Genomic DNA, 16,255 nt, shown 5'->3' with positions numbered 1-16,255 from the left:
GATTTTTTAACGAAGACTTATGCTTGGTCAAGATATTCAGAGGGGGGCTTATCTCCACATCAGTGTAGCAGCAGGTGTATCGAGGACAGGGGAGAGAAGACGTATATGGTGACAGGGAAAGAAGAGCAAAACTTGCAACTATCGCGCAAACGGGAGATCAGCGAAACAAATTTGCGCCTCAGTCTAGTAAGTCGTCGAGTACCGGGTTGGCGGATGGTATTCTTCGGACCCGCGGGGAATCCTTCAAAAGTCATCGGACATCAAGTCGCTCTCGCTTCAGTTTCCTTCTATGCAGGCGTAGTGGTAAAGGCGACGGCGGTTACATAGTGGCACTCTGCAGCTGATCGGTTCCACAAAGCAAGAGGAAATTTCTAAAAACAAGAAATAAAAGAGAGGGGCTAAATTGGGATATTTATCGTTTTAATGAAATTGTAAATAAGGGACATATAGGGGAGATCGCGATTTGCTAGCATATCGCGGACTGGGATATTGGGTGGTCTACCTCGGGCCCGAAGGGAATCCTTTAACAGAGACCTGGCGTCACAATACTCGGCACAAACCCAGACAACGTGGTCGATGTCGTGATAACCCTCGTCACAAGCGCACAGACTACTCTCCGCAAGCCCAATACGCCGCAAATGTGCATGCAACGTGTAGTGGTTAGACATGAGCCGGGACATTACACGAATAAAGTCCCGACCCACATCCATCCCCCTGAACCATGGCTTTGTTGATACCTTCGGGATAATGGAATGTAGCCATCGTCCAAGTTCACCATTGCTCCATGAGGCTTGCCAACTGTTGAGTGTCCTCTGACGACAAATACTAAAAAATTCGTTGAAGCAGATTGGTCTTTCGTATATGTCACCATTTAATGCGCCCACCTTTGCTAATGAGTCGGCCTTTTCATTGCCCGGGATAGAGCAATGAGAGGGGACCCAAACAAAGGTAATTTGGTAAGATTTTTCAGATAACGTACAGAAGGACTCCCGTATCTTCCCCAGAAAATACGGGAATTGTTTTATGGGCTTCATCGCATGAAGAGCCTCGATAGAGCTGGGGGTGTCCGAGATGATGAAGTAGTGATCTGTGGGCAGAGTGTCGATGATCCCAAGGGTGTACTGAATAGCAGCTAATTCTGCGACGTAAACTGAAGCGGGATCATTGAGCTTGAATGAAGCGGTGATAGTATTATTGAAGATACCGAAGCCGGTGGACCCATCGAGATTCGATCCGTCAGTGTAGAACATTTTGTCACAGTCGACTTTTCGGAATTTATTATAAAATATATTGGGGATCACTTGTGGGAGTATGTGATCCGGTATTCCACGAATCTCTTCCTTCATGGATGTGTCGAAGAATACAGTAGAATCAGAAGTATCTAGAAAACGGACATGGTTGGGTTTATACGAAGAAGGATTGATGCTCCGTGCCATGTAGTCGAAGTACAAGGACATAAAATGGGTTTGAGAATTAAGCTCGACGAGTCTTTCGAAATTTTCAATCACCAACGGGTTCAAGATATCGCATCGAATGAGCAATCGATATGAGAGTTCCCAAAATCGATTTTTCAACGGGAGAACGCCCGACAACACTTCGAGACTCATCGTATGGGTCGACTGCATGCACCCTAAGGCGATACGCAAACAACGATACTGAATTCTTTCGAGTTTGATGAAATGTATGTTCGCGGCGGAGCGAAAGCAGAAGCATCCGTATTCCATTACCGACAGTATCGTTGTTTGATACAACCTAATTAGGTCTCCTGGGTGGGCACCCTACCATGTTCCAGTTATTGTCCGGAGAAAATTGATCCTTTGTTGGCATTTTTGTTTCAGATACCTAATGTGACATCCCCAGGTACCTTTAGAGTCGAACCAGACCCCGAGATATTTAAATGTGAAGACCTGGTTGATCGTTACACCCATGAGTAGAAGCTGGAGTTGCGCCAGCTCACGCTTCCTAGAAAAGACGACCAGCTCAGTTTTCTCCGTGGAGAACTCGATACCCAGCTGAAGAGCCCAAGCAGACAAATTGTCCAAAGTATCTTGTAAATGGTCCTTGCAAATCGGCAGCTTTGGGCCCTGTAACAGGGACCACCCCGTCGTCTGCAAGTTGCCTTAGCGTGCATGAATTGGCAAGACAATCGTCAATGTCATTCACGTAAAAATTGTAGAGTAGGGGACTTAGACATGAGCCCTGGGGAAGACCCATGCAACTAAATCGCGATGTTGTTAAGTCGCCATGCGAAAAATGCATATGCTTCTCTGAAAGAACATTGATAGAAACTGAGTCAAAAGCCCCCTTAATACCCAGGAAAACTGATGCCACCTGCTCTTTACTAGCATAGGCCATTTGAATTTCTGTTGAGAGGAACGTAAGGCAATCGTTCGTCCCTTTGCTTTTGCGGAAGCCAAATTGTGTATCTGACAGTAAGCCATTTACTTCGACCCAATTGTCGAGGCGAAACAAGATCATTTTCTCGAACAACTTCCGGATACAGGAAAGCATTGCAATCGGGCGGTACGAGTTGTGGTCGGAGGCTGGTTTTCCCGGTTTTGCGATGGCGATGACCTTCACTTGCCTCCAGTCATGAGGAACAATGATACCCTTAAGAAACTTGTTAAATAAATTCAGCAAACGCCTTTTAGCAGAATCAGGCAGATTCTTCAACAAGTTGAATTTGATTCTGTCTAAACCCTGGGGCGTTATTGTTGCACGATAAGAGGGCAAGTGAGAACTCCACCATCGAAAACGGTGTTGCGTTCGCGGTATCGTGAGGAGACGCGGCGTGGTATGTTTTCTGTACCGGGACAGAGTCCGGACAGATATTCTTGGCGAAGGCGAATATCCAACGGTTTGAATATTCCACATTCTCGTTGATACTGTTTCGGTTACGCATACGTCGAGCCGAACCCTAAAGAGTGCTCATCGCTGTTTCTCTCGTTAACCCGTCGACGAACCGGCGCAAATAACTACGTTTCTTGGCTTTCATCAAACACTTCATTCGCTTTTCTAGCGACGCGTATTGTCGATAGCTATCGGGTAACCCGTCCTCCCGGAAGGCTGTGGACTTTTCCGCGTACAGTTCTGAGCACTCTTTGTCCCACCAAGGGGTGGGAGATCGTCCGTGGGTGTTCGCGCCCGGTACTGGTTTAGTCTGAGCTTGATTCGCACTGTCGAGAATCAAGCCAGCCAAAAACCTGTACTCTTCCTCCGGAGGAAGTTCTTGAATGGATTCGATTTTAGCGGATATCGCGGTCGCGTAACTCTTCCAATCAATGTTCCGTGTGAGGTCATATGAGACATCGATTGTTTCTGATGGTCTTGAACCGTTGGCAATTGAAATTACGATAGGCAAATGGTCGCTACCGTGGGGATCAGGGATCACCTTCCACGTGCAATCTAACTGTAGCGAAGTCGAGCATAGAGATAAATCCAACGCGCTTGCGCGTGTTGGTGGTGTAGGAATCCGTGTCATTTCTCCAGTGTTTAAGATGGTCATGTTGAAATTGTCGCAAAGATCTTGGATTAATGTTGATCTGTTATCATCGTGAAGACCACCCCATACCGTACCGTGCGAGTTAAAGTCTCCTCGGTTCCCTACCGACGCTCTAGGGGGAATGTAGATGTAAGCAATGCTAAGGTATTTGCTTATGATCCTTATTTCACAAGCGACAACTTCAATGCCTGGTGTCGAAGGGAGGTTAATTCGATTGAAAGAATAGCACTTTTTAATCCCCAAAAGTACTCCTACATAGGGGTTTTCTCGATCCAGACGAATTATATTAAAGTCGTGGAAGTTGAGATTTATATCGGAAGTTAACCAAGTTTCACATAATGCGAAAACATCACATTTTAAACTATTTAGTAAAAATTTAAAGGAATCGATTTTCGGGAGGATACTTCTGCTGTTCCACTGTAGAACAGTGATCGAATCAGTGACCTCGTTCGATGACTTAGCCATCGAAGGATACGATCGCTGCAAGGAGGGGCCATTTAGTAGTCAACTGCTTCAAAAATGTTTGCACTTTAGGGAGAAAACGTATTAGAAGGCTTTTAAGAGATAGGTAACATTGAAAGCTGTGAAAATTAAGTCCACGATGTCAGAAAATTTCATTAGTCCATTACTGGACTGAGTGTCTGTTTGAAAAAGAGGGACACTTGGGGTTTCTGGTATCTCTGGAAGTGGTGGGTACTCCTTGTTTGAATTAAAATTTCCAAATCCGGGAGCAGATTGCTTCGGCTTTAGTGCAGCACTTCCGTTGGATTTATTAGATGTGGTTGGCGCACTCTCAGAGGAGGACACCTTGGGACCCTTACGAGGCAGTCTAGGTGAGGCAGGATTTCTCCGCTTCCTGGACTCCCCCGGGTTAACAAAAGATGTTCCCTCTTGTGGATTATCAGATTCTTGCTCAACAGGAGCCAAAAGAGCAAAGGAGTTTTCGGAAAGGACAGATGGCGAAGCATTCTTTAACATTTCTGCATAAGAGCGCTTCGAGCGTTCCTTGAGGGAGCGCTTAATTTTATCCCCGCGCTGTTTGTACGCAGGGCATGATTTAAGAGCATGCGGAGGGCCCCCGCAGTAAACACACTTTTCAGTGTCTTTGTCACAAGAGTCATCCTCATGCTCTCCACCGCACTTGCCACATCGTTTTTTATTGCCACAAAAAGTGGCTGTGTGGCCCAACTGTTTGCAGTTGCTGCAGTTCATTACCCGCGGTACAAACAGGCGTACAGGCAGGCGAACCCTATCCAGAAGGACGTAATTTGGAAGAGACGATCCGGCGAAAGTCACCCGAAGCGAGGCTGATGGTATATAGGATTCTTTATCTCCAGCGAGCGTGTGCAATTTATTGCAGTCTAATATTTTCACCGGCTTTAGTAGGGGGTTTTTAAAACAGCCAGCCCCATACTTCAGCACGTCCTCGCATGTCAAACTCGCCTCGGTTATGACCCCGCCGACCTCTACATCTACACACGGTACATACACCCTATAGTGCTGCGTAAAGCGGGTACAGGAAGCAATCCCGTTTGCCTGTGCGAGGTCGCTAACAACAATTTTTAACTTATTTGCGCGAACCCTTGTAATCTGGGTCACGGCCGAGTAATGCTCTGTCAGATCACGTGATATTTTCAAAATATCAAATGATTTATTGGTGGTCCGGAAGTAAACCACAAATGGCCCAGTCGAGTTCTCTGGGTATGCTTTTAGGCGAGGGGGTTTGGTAGGAGGCTTATCAGGGGATGTTTCATCATCCATATTATCATCGGTGGGCTGACCGTCGAGGGACATTTTAGCGCGAGATCAGCACTTCGCGCAAAGAACGATAAAAAGAGCAGTAACGGAATGTATCAAGGGCAAAACAGAAAATAATAGTAGAAGGGAAACAGGTACTTATCTTTTCGATGCCGATGACCTTTGCTGGGACTGGCTGACAATACCAGCACGACACACTTTGTTTTCGAAACAAAGGCCTAGCAATCACAACTGGCTTTGACACTGCACTGAGCACTGGACACAATAAAAACAGAGCCGGTGAAGGCAACTGCAAAAGCACTAGCACACGTCTTATCCGAGCGCAAGTCGAACAACGAATGACGCTTGAAGAATGTTCGAAGACGTCAATATCAATGTTCTCGTGATCGTGCTATGAAATGTATCTATCAGGATCTACAAAAAGAAATTAAGCATAGATTCGCACTCTTAAGAAATGAAAATTTCGCGAATGAGGTTGAACAAATCAAGCCAAATTCTAAACCTTTCTGGAAACTTTCTAAGGTTCTTAAGAAACCTCAGAAACCAATTACAGCTTTGAAGGAAGGTGACCACATACTTCTTACAAACGAAGAAAAAACTTGCTCAGCAGTTTGAAAGCGTCCATAATTTTAATCTCAACGTTGTGAGTCCTATTGAAACCGAAGTCTTACAAAAATATGAAAACGTTTCAAATCAAGTATTGAAGTATCTAGACGATATTGTTGAAACAAACTATGATGAGATCAAATCCATCATGAAAAAGTTAAAAAATATGAAAGCTCCAGGTTATGAAGAAATTTTCAACATTCTTCTTTTTTTTTATTTCAATTATAGAGGTTTTAACCTTAAGGTCATTCGCCTCTTCGGGTTAGAAAAATCTCTTAGGAAAAATTTCTAACCCTATGTGCGGAGTCGGGACGCGAACCCAGGTGCGCTGCGTACAAGGCAATCGATTTACCAATACGCTACGCCCACTCACTAACATTCTTCTTAAAAACCTTCCCGAAATCACCATGAGATACTTGGTCAAAATATTCAACAAATGTTTTGAATTAGCATACTTCCCTGAAAGATGCAAAAATGCCAAGATTATTCCTATTTTGAAGCCAGATAAAAATCCAGCAAAAGTATCTAGCTATCGACCAATTAGCTTACTCTCTTCTATTAGTAAATTATTTGAAAAAATCATCCTAACTAGAATGATGTCACATATCAATGAGAATTCTATTTTTCTTCCTGAGCAGTTTGGATTTCGTTTTGGACATTCAACTACTCATCAACTTGTGAGAGTAACTAACATGATAAAGGCAAATATCTCAGGGGGCTATTCTACTGGAGTTGCTCTTCTAGACATCGAAAAAGCTTTCGACAGTGTTTGGCACACAGGTTTAATTGCCAAAATGTGGGATTTCAATTCAATTTTCCAATTTACATAATAAAGATAATTAAAATTTATCTTATTAACCGTACCCTACAGGTTTCTTATCAGAATTGTAAGTCTAATAAGCTTCCCGTTAAAGCAGGCGTACCTCAAGGATCAAGCGTCGCACCAATGCTATACAATATTTTTACCTCTGATCTTCCAAATCTACCTACAGGCTGTAAAAAGTCACTTTTCTGTGATGATACTAGCATCTCAGCCACTGGAAGGAGTCTTCGTATTATCTGCAGTCGACTGCAACGAAGCTTGAATATTTTCAATGATTACCTGAAAAAATGGAAAATTTCCACTAATGCGGCAAAAACACAATTGATTGTGTTTCCGCATAAGCCACGAGCTTCTTCTCTTAAACCAAATAATAACTATATTATTAAATTTAATGGTTTGAATTTAACGTGGACAGATCAAGTTAAATACTTGGGTTTGATTTACGATAAAAAACTCACTTTTAAGGATCACATTGAAGGAATCCAAACAAAATGCAACAAATATATAAAATGTTTATACCCTCTTATAAATAGGAATTCTAGGCTCTGCCTAAAGAACAAACAATTAATTTATAAACAAATATTTAGACCGGCAATGCTATATACAGTTCCAATCTGGGCAAGTTTTTGTGCTACTAGGAAGAAAACGCTTCAAAGAATTCAGAATAAAATTCTGAAAATGATTTTGAAGCGTCCTCCCTGGTTTAGCACAAATGAGTTGCACAGACTTGCAAACATAGAAACATTAGAAATTATGACGTACAGTATTATAAGCAACTTCCGACAAAAATCGTTGCAATCTTCAATTGCAACGATTAGCTCTCTTTATAGTTTATAAGTTAGTTTATATGATTTGTTTAGCTCCTTATTCAGTAGACAAGTAGGTTTAAAACATCCTACTGAAAAAAAATACTTAACTGCGAAAGCATAATATAACTTAATAATAATTAACTGAATCATGTAAACAATAGGGATGAAAAGTCACCACTTGTGGCTGAACACCCAATATACTAAATTAGAAATGTAATGCAAACAAAACAATATAATCAAATAGAAAATAATATATATATAAAAATAAATAGAGGCATTTAAAATAGGAGATTTTGTATAATGGAAGCAGATGTCCAGAGTAGTGTGTGCCCTGTGAAGAAGATAGTCGCGAGAAGTACCCAACGCCTTCGGCAAGGATGGACAACGATATAATTTGTGAAACTACCTAACGCATTCCATGAGACTGAAACCGAAGGTGGTGATGGGATCAGAGCAGTCGGCAAGAAGCGGAAGCCAAACCAGCATGGACAAAACGGTGAGGGTACATGTATTAGGCGCCGGCGACAGACAGAAGAAGAATGAAAAACGGCGGTGGGGTGGAGCAGTCAATATCTGGCCCACCCCAATGCACAATCCAGAATGAAACGGCGGAACACTACAATCCATCCGTAGCAACATCAACAAACGAAAGAAGATAGCTCAGGAGGAACACTACGACCCAACCGATGCTATACACGCACAAACACCGCATAGTCGAAACACTACAACACGCCATGCTACGGCAACATACGTCATTCGCTCAGCCGGGATCACCAAAACCCCGACTGAAACAAAAATATATTAAAACCATATACGAAAAGCCAAGAGGCTATTCAGCCGAATCCAGGCTAATACTACAAGAGAAAGGCACATTGAGAACCATCAAACTTGTCGCATGACTGATGCAAATATTTACAAACTGAAATAATAAGACAAACCAAATGCCAGGTGGCATGAACACGGAAATCAAAGCGGCAGGAAGACGGAAACTACAAAGAAGACACCATGGCAAAGGGGAATGCCCGGACAACGAAGTCCCGAAAACCATACTCGACCGACCAGAAAGGAAGCAGAATAGCAGATCACTGGTTAAAACACCGGCGAAAGCACGAAGAGGCACAACAGGGGTTCACACTAGGATCAACGTAAAGGTAGGATGCTTAAAATAAAAAAACAACGCGAAGACCAGGAAGGAGGAAGTCTGAATATAATTAGTAAATGATAGAAAATTGTACACATTTTGCTTTTTATTTTAAGTTTTTGCATTTTCCGAGCCTCTCTCGGAATTGTGCGAAAAATTCTACACGACGAGGTGATAAAAGTCTTTTGTCAGGAATTGTAAGAAAACAGTCCGTAACTAGCAATCGCTCGGTGGAGTCCAGCGTGAATAAGAAAGGACAGTGATAGTTAACGTTCGTATGGTACGGTCCGCAAGTGGGGCGTAGTTTGTAATTTGGGTGATTAAGTTCTTATAAATAAAGTGAAGTTAATCATTACATTAAGCTCTGATAAATAAAGTGAATTTAATTGTTTCATTCATCTCTGACAAATAAAGTGGAGTTAAACGTATGTAACGCTTTGATAAATAAAGTACATTTAATCGTACACCTATATATGGGGCTTGAGAAAAAATTTACTCGTATTTGACTTCGTTCGACTGCTAGAGCCCATCAGATGGATTTTCATAGCAGGCTGGCAAAATCGGGTCAAAAGACAGAAACGGAGGCTGATAAAATTGGTTTAATTGATGGTATTGATCCTCTAAAATAGTCTCTCGAAATCTTGGTGGCCATGCTGAACTTCTTTTGTTATAAACAGCCATGCGTATTTGCTATAACACAAGCAGATTTCAATCTATCGGCAAGAATTTTCGAAAAACTCACAGCGATAAAAATTCAGTGTAAACAATACACTCTAAACTACTTCTTTCCAAATTTTCAAGAGAAAATACTCAATGGGCTACTTTCTACAGTTTTTGCCGTGATGCAATTTAAGGTAGGACACCCTTTACTAGCATTTTTCTCGAAAAGCATTTTTCTAGAAAACAAAATAGCTATCGGTTTGAGCACTTTACACCAGACGTCACTCTTAACACGATTTTCCAAGAATGTATGCACATGATGCACTCTCAGTCTCGGTTTCCTTTACTGATGAGACCTTTTTTATAAAACCGAAAAATATTTTCGATTAGAATTACCTGTTAAGGATGACTGAACAGTTTCCGATTTCCGTACATCTAATTCAGGTATGCTAAGTGATACCGTCAAAACTGTTCCGAGACTAGTACCCAACCACATTGTTGGTAGTGCTATAGATGGATCTGCAACGATAATAAGGTTTTTATAATTATAAATCGATAAGAAATATAATATATAGAAAATGAGTTAATGAGAAACATATAGTTACATTCATCGACCAAGCCACAAATCACATGTAGGGGACGGTGAGGAGTTGTGAACACCGCTAAGCAGGCTTGCTGGAGCATCGCTCATGATGCCAAAATGAGGTGAGGTATCAATATTCTGAGAAGGACTTCACACATCTCCAATGGCAGAAAAAACTCTTCTCCCAGTCAACAAGCAAACTCATCATCCGAGGTGATGACTTGTTCAATGATTAGAGGATGTTATGAGCATCGCACAGGAAAGACGAGAGCGCAGAACTGATTGAAGATGGGTTGGAATCCCTCTTCCAAAATGCTGAGAGTGTGGAGCGCGAGAGTGAAACCCCTCTCTTGTTTTAATGGAATTTTGTCTGCTGCGTAGGATGGGGATATAAGTATAATTTTCGTGGTGTAGATCAGTGCTTCGTGGAATATGGATATCATCATGTGGTGGGAATGCAAGATGCTGGAGGACCCAGACTTGACTCTACTGTGGCAAATGGCCTTGAGCACTTCTTGTACACAGGTTTCAATTGAGCGAGGATTCAGTGGCCTTGGGAAAATACTAACTAACGATCAGACAAAACTAAGCTCGGAAAATTTTAAATCAATCCTATTCGTCAAACTCAATAACACCATAATAGAAGATAAATATTTTGATTTTGAAATCTAATACAACATGAAATCGCTCCCAAGTAAAATGGGTGCAAAATATTCGATTCTATTCTAGCGTTCTCTCTCAATAAAATTTTAAAAAAATGTTTGCCTTTCTCAATATTTATCAAATAGTTTCGTTTTTATCTCTATTATAGATTGTTTTGGCCGGTTAGTTTCCAAGATAAGGATAATGAAGTTTAAAAAAAAGAGTTGTGTTTATTTATTACTAAATGTCAAAGTAGAAAGTTTATGCTGATAAATTTCCAATGGGCAATACATTTTTGAAATGAGATAATTATCGACAGCAATATTTGAAATTATACATTGTCGAAAATTTTATGGTATCCTGATTATCTTTCAACGCTAGGGTAATGAGCCTATTTTCGTCCTTTTTCTATTATCACCCTACTAATTTGTAGCCGCTGGTTAGAGCAGCTTTTCCCATCTTTGTTCAATGCATTGGTTTAAAAGGTAAGGCAATAATTGGAACACTCGATTCGAGTTTTCGTTGCGCTAAAATACGAACATTTTACAGCTTTCATACTAATTCAATCAGATTCACAAATTTTGTTTTCGAACTCGAAACTCATCTCCATAAATAGTTTAGTGGTAGGTTTTGTGCCCTTTACGCGCAAAGGTGGTTTCAAACCATTTTCTCGTTAGTGGAGGATAACAGTTTTACATTTCTTATAAAAGAAATGTATAGAATTCGCTCAAACTTTCAAGATTTTTTCCGAGGCCCGGAGGGCCGAGTCTTATATACCAATCGACTCAGCTCGACGATTTGGGACAATGTCTGTGTGTGTGTGTGTGTGTGTGTGTGTGTGTGTGTGTGTGTGTGTGTGTGTGTGTGTGTGTGTGTGTGTGTGTGTGTGTGTGTGTATGTAACGGACAAATTCTCATTCGTGTTTCTCAGCAATGGCTGAACCGATCTTATCCAAACCAATTTTAAATGAAAGAACTAAAAAACAGTATGAACGCTATTAATTTGTTTTTGATTCTGATGTTTAGTTTCCAAGATATGAATGTTTGAATGCGCAAAAATGGCGTTTTTTGCAGTTTTTTTAAATTATCTGCCGAAATTGACAATGTAGATTAACAATTTATATGTTTTTAGACAGCTTTAACAAATACCTTTCGAACAAGCTATAGATTGTTGAAATCGTACTATTATCAAAAGAGATATTTAACATTAAATGCGGACGAAAGATTTTTATCATTTCCCATAGCCAGAAATATGACCAAAAACATGTAATCTATTATTAACACCAAAACGGCTTATTTTAGGTCAATAGTATCTTCGGAGAATTTAATGGAGGCAATATGCCCTTTCTTTTGGTATTGTGCTTTTGCTGATTAATCCCCCTACGAGTGAGATATTTTCACAATTTTTTTTGGAAGTGATTATATCGAAATGATGCCTTCAGCAAATTTGTAGCTCTTACTTTTGCGAATAACGTTACTGAAGACTTCAAATATCTATTTTGAATACTTTAAAAGCTATGGCTTGTTGTTTGTTGATTACTCTTTGTCGCTTATTTATTGTTCAATATAGTAATAATCCATTGAAATAAGCCAAACATTATTTCGATAAAACGAATTTTGTATTTCATTTTACTATCTACAACCGCTAGAAATAATCACCGAACACTTCCAAGTTATCTGGAAGGAACTTGATAACTTATCAGTACAAAAATGTTCATTTGTGCGAACTTTCTGACTGCAATTTTGCTAACTTATAATCATCGGATCGATCTGAAACATATCGGAAAATGAGAAGCGAAATAAATAACTTCAAGCAACGGCGTAGCCAAGAGAAGGTTTTGGGGTTTAACACCATACAACCCCCCCCCCCCCACAACACCCAAAAAAAAATTGGATTGAAGTTGAAAATTTATTGATGCTGACTGATTTAATTCAATATTACAATAACAATTATCTGATCCGTAGATTGATAACCTGTTGTTGTAAACATCATGAGGACTTTTGATAAATTGTCGGAATGGGGTCCTGATATGTAACTGATCTCTTGGTCTTGATTTCACAGTTGTCTAATAGCATCAATATCAAATTCCTGTCTGAAAACATTCCAATAGAAAATTCCAGAGTTCTGTAATCAATCATAATCCTCAGATTTATTTTCAAATTGATCTCGTTTTTGTAGAGATGTACTGTAATAAGGGTCTTTATTTAATAGGAAGCGAAGTTAAAATTGATTTAATTCTATGAAACATAGAACTGCTCAACAAAAAATGCATAAATTTCAACAATTGCTTAAAATGTTTTTGCCTTTCTCATTCACCGGAGGACCGAGTGTCATATGCTAATCGACTCAGTTCGTCGAGATCGGAAAATGTCTGTGTGTATGTATGTCTGTATGTATGTGTGTGTATGTGTGTGTATGTGTGCATGTGGAAAAAATGTGACCTCTGTTAATCAGAGATGGCTGGATCGATTTGCACAAAGTTAGTCTCAAATGAAAGGTACAATCTTCCCATCGGCTGCTATTGAATTTTTTATTGATTGGACTTCCGGTTCCGGAGTTACGAGTTGAAGAGTGCAATCACACAACAAATTCCCATATAAACTGAAATGAAAAATTTTCAAAATCAAATTTGTATTTTTGATGCCAAATGACATTATAATGCATGAAACATTGAGATTTGATGTAAACTCGAAAAAATAACGTTTGACAAAAATTGATTTTTTTGGACTTTGGTACTTATTTGCTCTGTTACTATTTTCTGAAAAATTAATTCTGCATAATTTTAAAACTTCAAAAATTACGGTTTCGGAATTATGCCGTTTAGACATTAAGATCGATTTTCACCAAACCCCCACCAATTGTAAAATTGGTATTGTAAAAAAACGTAAGGGCGATACTTCAATGCTGATAGGTGGGACCGAAAAAGTAAACAATCGCCAAAGGGACTATATACTATATATACAATCATTTTGTCAATTTCAATAGCAAACACAAATTTTAATTTAATAATTTCAAATACTTCATGAAGTTTTGGGTTTCGATCACTGAATCATGCAATCTAGGATGTAAAAAACACAATAGTTCTAAATTGGAAATAAAACCAAGTCTGGAAATATGCACTGTTGATTTTCTTTGAATGCACTATGAGTCACAAGGGCGATTTTTCGGTACAAAAATCAATAACTCCCAAACCGTTCATTTTAGAGAAATTATGCTGAGAGAATATTTTTGGGGATTAAATTCGCTTTCTTTTAAAGTAAAATGTAGCTAGGGTGGTCCTCTCAAACATTCTTTTCGAAAAATTATTTTTCGAACAAAATGGTATAGCAAGGTACTTACTTCAGCAAAGTTGTAGAAAAATGTTTTTCGGTTAACATTTTCAAATGAATTAAAGTTATAGCACTATCGGTTTTTATGTTATAATTATTTTTATTCTTTAACTTAGGGTGTTTCTGAAAAAGTCAGTTTTTTAACTATAACTTTTTAAATAGTTAGTCTATCTTCATACTCTCTATGAAGCAATTTTAGTACTTTTCATTGCGCATATTTCTGCTGAAGAATGTGAATCGATATCATTTTTCGTTATCGAGTTACGATCATTTTTTTTAAATAAAAATGATAGTTTTCAATGTCCTCTAACTCAGAAGGTTGCAAAAACTAGCAGCTAAATTTGTACTCTTTTGAAAGTGCATCAAAAATACTATAAAATATTTCAAAATCAAAGTCAGCATTTTTGCCCTTCGATGTCAAATATAAACAACAACACCACGAGTCGTGACAGTTTAATTGGTATCAATCTCATTCATGAATCGAATCGCAGTAGCCGACGACTGCTTTGATCAACGCGTGTAGTGCTTTGTATTATTAGTGCTGTTAAAATGGATAAAATAAAGTTGTTCGATCTCTGGAAAGTGGCCAAAGGTGAAAATAAAAATAAAATAAAAGTTGTGTTTGAGGAAATAATGAGATAATTTGATGTGGGACAAAATGAAAAAAATAAGTTCACTCAGAATGCAAAAGCTGTAACAATTAAAACATGTAAAAGGTTTGATCAATTTTGGAAAGACAGTAATCGAATTGAGACGAAAGTGCTCGATAAAAATTCGAAATATTTTGAGAAGCCGTTAACAGTTCCTACAAAAGATTCAAACTGCACTTCCTCCCAAACCAGCATTCACAGAAATTCGTCGCTTACTTAGAACAGAATGAAGGGTAATCCTTAATTCATTTGCTTTTTAAGGCAAAATGCGCTACATTTTATATTATGTCAACACTTCCATTACCAACAAGTTTCATGAGGAGCTGAGGCTCGGAACGATCGACTGAGTCACGGTAGAAATTGTTCAAGAGTCGCGAACATGGAAGATGTTTTCTTTAGAGCAATGGACTCGTCTAATCCGGTTCTTGCAGTTAGAAGATCCCGATACAGTAAACGCACTGAAATAAGTTCAATATTAAATGAGTTAGCACTTTGAGAAAAGAGACACGATTCAGATAACTATAACGACGACGATGCTGATGATGTTGATGATTGTGATTATAATAATTATGAGGATGACGATGATAATAAAGTAGTTACGTAGAATAGTAAAATAAATATCTGTCTGAGCCTAACGTTTTCAATATTTGTGTACATATATTTGACAAGCTCAAAAAATCATTTAACAACTCGACTTTTTGATCTAGTAAAGCAGGTTCTAAATGGCAATGACCAGACCCTTAAAAACAGCCGTATGCTGATGTCATTTAATCATAATGTTGATGTCAACATTTTTCGCTGAATGACAAAAAAGCAAAAGTTGATTTTGAGATATTTTACAGTATTTTTGATGCACTTTCGAAAGAGTACAAATTTAGCTGCTAGTTTTTGCAACCTTCTGAGTTAGAGGTCATTGAAAACTATCATTTTTATTTAAAAAAATGATCGTAATTCGATAACGAAAAATGATATTCTTCAGCAGAAATATGCGCAATGAAAAGTACTAAAATTGCTTAATAGAGAGTATGAAGATAGACTAACTATTTAAAAAGTTATAGTTAAAAAACTGACTTTTTCAGAAACACTAAAATGACACCCTAAGATAAAGAAGAAAAATAATTATAACATGAAAACCGATAATGTTATAATGCTATAACTTTGATGCATTTGAAAATGTTACTTGAAAAACATTTTTCTACAACTTTGCTGAAGTAAGTACCTTGCTACACCATTTAGTTCTAAACATAATTTTTCGAAAATAATGTTTGAGAGGACCACCCTAGCTACATTTTGCTTTAAAAGTAAGAAAATTTAATTTCCAAAAATATTCTCTCAGACATAATTTCTCTAAAATGAACGGTTTGGAAGTTATTGATTTTTGTACCGAAAAACCGCCCTTGTGACCCATAGTGGAATGGTGGGTTTTTTTAAAGAAAAAGCGTTGATTTCTTAATTCTCAGTCGCGTTGGAAATTTGAGTAAAGTATAAACTTCAAATCGATTAAAAAAAAAATCGATTTTTTTTGGCTCAGTACAATATACATAACCCCTTTAGAAAAATCAGTTTTCCCACCACAATGCATTGATTGAGGAATTTAGATATTTTATTAACAGAGCATTAGCAATAATTCGTTTGTATGTCTATTTTATGGGCCATTTTTTCGCCTTCCCATTGATTTGGTTTGAGATTTCTAGCACTGATGTTGGCCTATGCTGATTTGAGTGATTCTCTGAGTCCTGCCACTATCCCATG

At 38.7% G+C, this 16,255-nt stretch overlaps 1 protein-coding gene across 1 annotated transcript in view; it reads right to left on the bottom strand.

Moving 5' to 3' along the window:
- The window catches only part of LOC131694260 (syntaxin-binding protein 5), a 2,823,745-nt gene that overhangs the window by 919,880 nt on the left and 1,887,610 nt on the right, over window positions 1–16,255 (bottom strand). Inside the window, exon 16 of the mRNA XM_058982823.1 lies at window positions 9,696–9,818. Within this exon, the coding sequence (XP_058838806.1) occupies window positions 9,696–9,818 (123 nt within the window). The remainder of the gene's footprint in view (window positions 1–9,695; window positions 9,819–16,255) is intronic.

This window comes from Topomyia yanbarensis, chromosome 1 (genome assembly GCF_030247195.1).
Source record: "Topomyia yanbarensis strain Yona2022 chromosome 1, ASM3024719v1, whole genome shotgun sequence".
Taxonomy (NCBI): Eukaryota; Metazoa; Arthropoda; class Insecta; order Diptera; family Culicidae; genus Topomyia; species Topomyia yanbarensis.
The sequence above is the reverse complement of the archived record's forward strand: the minus strand, read 5'-3'. Positions and strand labels throughout refer to the sequence as shown.